The sequence below is a fragment of the Coregonus lavaretus genome, assembly GCF_964263955.1.
Source record: "Coregonus lavaretus genome assembly, contig: HAP1_SCAFFOLD_1119, whole genome shotgun sequence".
Classification (NCBI taxonomy): domain Eukaryota; kingdom Metazoa; phylum Chordata; class Actinopteri; order Salmoniformes; family Salmonidae; genus Coregonus; species Coregonus lavaretus.
In genome coordinates, this window is record NW_028164704.1 from 110,309 (window position 1) to 112,500 (window position 2,192).

Here is a 2,192-nt window from a genome sequence, read left to right on the forward strand (position 1 = left end):
TGCCAGTTGAATATACACTTCCTTTGATAAAACCTATTACGGTCCATTCTAAGTAAGTCAGTTCATACCTTTTCTGTCTTAAAAAAAAAAGAAGGACTAAATATGAATTCATTCTGCTCCTATATTAACAATGAAACAATAGAGCACGTGGCAGAAATGTCAGCTTGAATCTTGGCGGCAGTCAGAGCAGAGCAGACGAAGAAGAACCAGATAATACCAACTGACAGTATTAAAACAGCTATTCATTCAAATACTAAATAACATTGGTAGTGGGTTTGAAAAAAAGCAGTATTATATTAATACAGTATCGGAGTGATACGAGGGTAAAAGACAAAGCATTATTACATTTTAAAACACAAAGCATTATTACATTTTAAAACACAAAGCATTATTACATTTTAAAACACAAAGCATTATTACATAAAAAAACAAAACAAAGCATTATTACATTTTAAAACTATAAAAAAGAAGAGCACAGGAGGACATAGGTTGCATAAAATGGCCCTCTAATCCCAGCCCTGTATAGGGAATAGAGTGTCATTTCAGAAGCAGACATAGTTTGGCAGTTCACAGTGATCTCTCATCAGCTCAGATGAACACCCCTCTGTAGGGGCGTGATTGGACGTTCTGTCGTTGCCAGCGGCAGCGGAGCCTAGCGAGTGGCGTGTCCCGAAGGTTCTCAAACTCGGAGAAACCCAGCTGGTTGAGAAGGTCGTACACCCCAGCCCTGGCTGCCACCTACAAGATAAACACAGGAAGAGAGAAACACAATGTGTAAACACCACAGCAGCTCAAACAGGAGAAAGACATGAACAGAACAGGGTCAATATCCTGTTAGCACCCTACATAACCACAGGAGGAGATACACAGGGTCGATATCCTGTTAGCCCCCTACATAACCACAGGAGATACACAGGTTCAATATCCTGTTAGCCCCCTACATAACCACAGGAGGAGATACACAGGGTCGATATCCTGTTAGCCCCCTACATAACCACAGGAGGAGATACACAGGGTCGATATCCTGTTAGCCCCCTACATAACCACAGGAGATACACAGGTTCAATATCCTGTTAGCCCCCTACATAACCACAGGAGGAGATACACAGGGTCGATATCCTGTTAGCCCCCTACATAACCACAGGAGATACACAGGGTCGATATCCTGTTAGCCCCCTACATAACCACAGGAGGAGATACACAGGGTCGATATCCTGTTAGCCCCCTACATAACCACAGGAGGAGATACACAGGGTCAATATCCTGTTAGCCCCCTACATAACCACAGGAGGAGATACACAGGGTCGATATCCTGTTAGCACCCTACATAACCACAGGAGATACACAGGGTCAATATCCTGTTAGCACCCTACATAACCACAGGAGATACACAGGGTCAATATCCTGTTAGCCCCCTACATAACCACAGGAGATACACAGGGTCAATATCCTGTTAGCCCCCTACATAACCACAGGAGGAGATACACAGGGAACAACAAATAAGGACCATTTTTATAGTTAAAACATTTAGCCATACAACTTTACACAGTGGTTTTACTAGTCCTTCAATCTGACCGACACGGTGGTTTTTTAACTAGGCAGGAGGAAAGATAGCGGAAACACCACATGACCAACAGAACAGGAATGATACACTTTAGAGCGTTTTTACACTACAGTAGATTCTCTGGAGGTTTCCATACCCACGGCTAGACCTACTACTGAAGCGTAAACTAGCAAACTTCTCACGAATCCTAAGCCACCTCCGGAGGTCCCGGGCCAGAGAGAGTCACCCCCTTCCAAGCAGTCGGACGTAAACAGAATTGTCTCGTGAAGCCAAATGCTCCTACAGTAACAATCAACACATGAGCAACAGAAAAGGAACGGTGCACTTTTGATAAACACTTTATTTAGGATGAAGCAGAACCCAAAAACGACCCTGTTTCCCGGTGATAGTGGATAATAAATAATTATTCTTCCTTCTTCTGGCTCCTCCTGAACAAACACAGTTGTTTGGAATTCTACAATTAATTCAATTAACAATTAACATATTTTGTAATAATTGAAGAAAAAAAGACAGATATTTGACTCAACTCTCCTGAGTAACACTGGTCTCTCACTAACACTGGTCTCTCACTGTAACACTGGTCTAAACACTGGTCTCTCACTGAAACACTGGTCTCTCACTGAAACAC

The 2,192-nt window shown here is 42.7% G+C and overlaps 1 protein-coding gene across 1 annotated transcript in view; it reads right to left on the reverse strand.

The window, feature by feature from the left end:
• Positions 1 to 499: 499 nt before the first annotated feature.
• LOC311116738 (paladin-like) overlaps positions 500 to 2,192 on the reverse strand; it is a gene marked incomplete at its 5' end in the record, with an annotated part of 32,880 nt that continues 31,187 nt past the window's right edge. The window contains one exon of the mRNA XM_084191779.1: positions 500 to 738. Within this exon, the coding sequence (XP_084047905.1) occupies positions 589 to 738 (150 nt within the window). The remainder of the gene's footprint in view (positions 739 to 2,192) is intronic.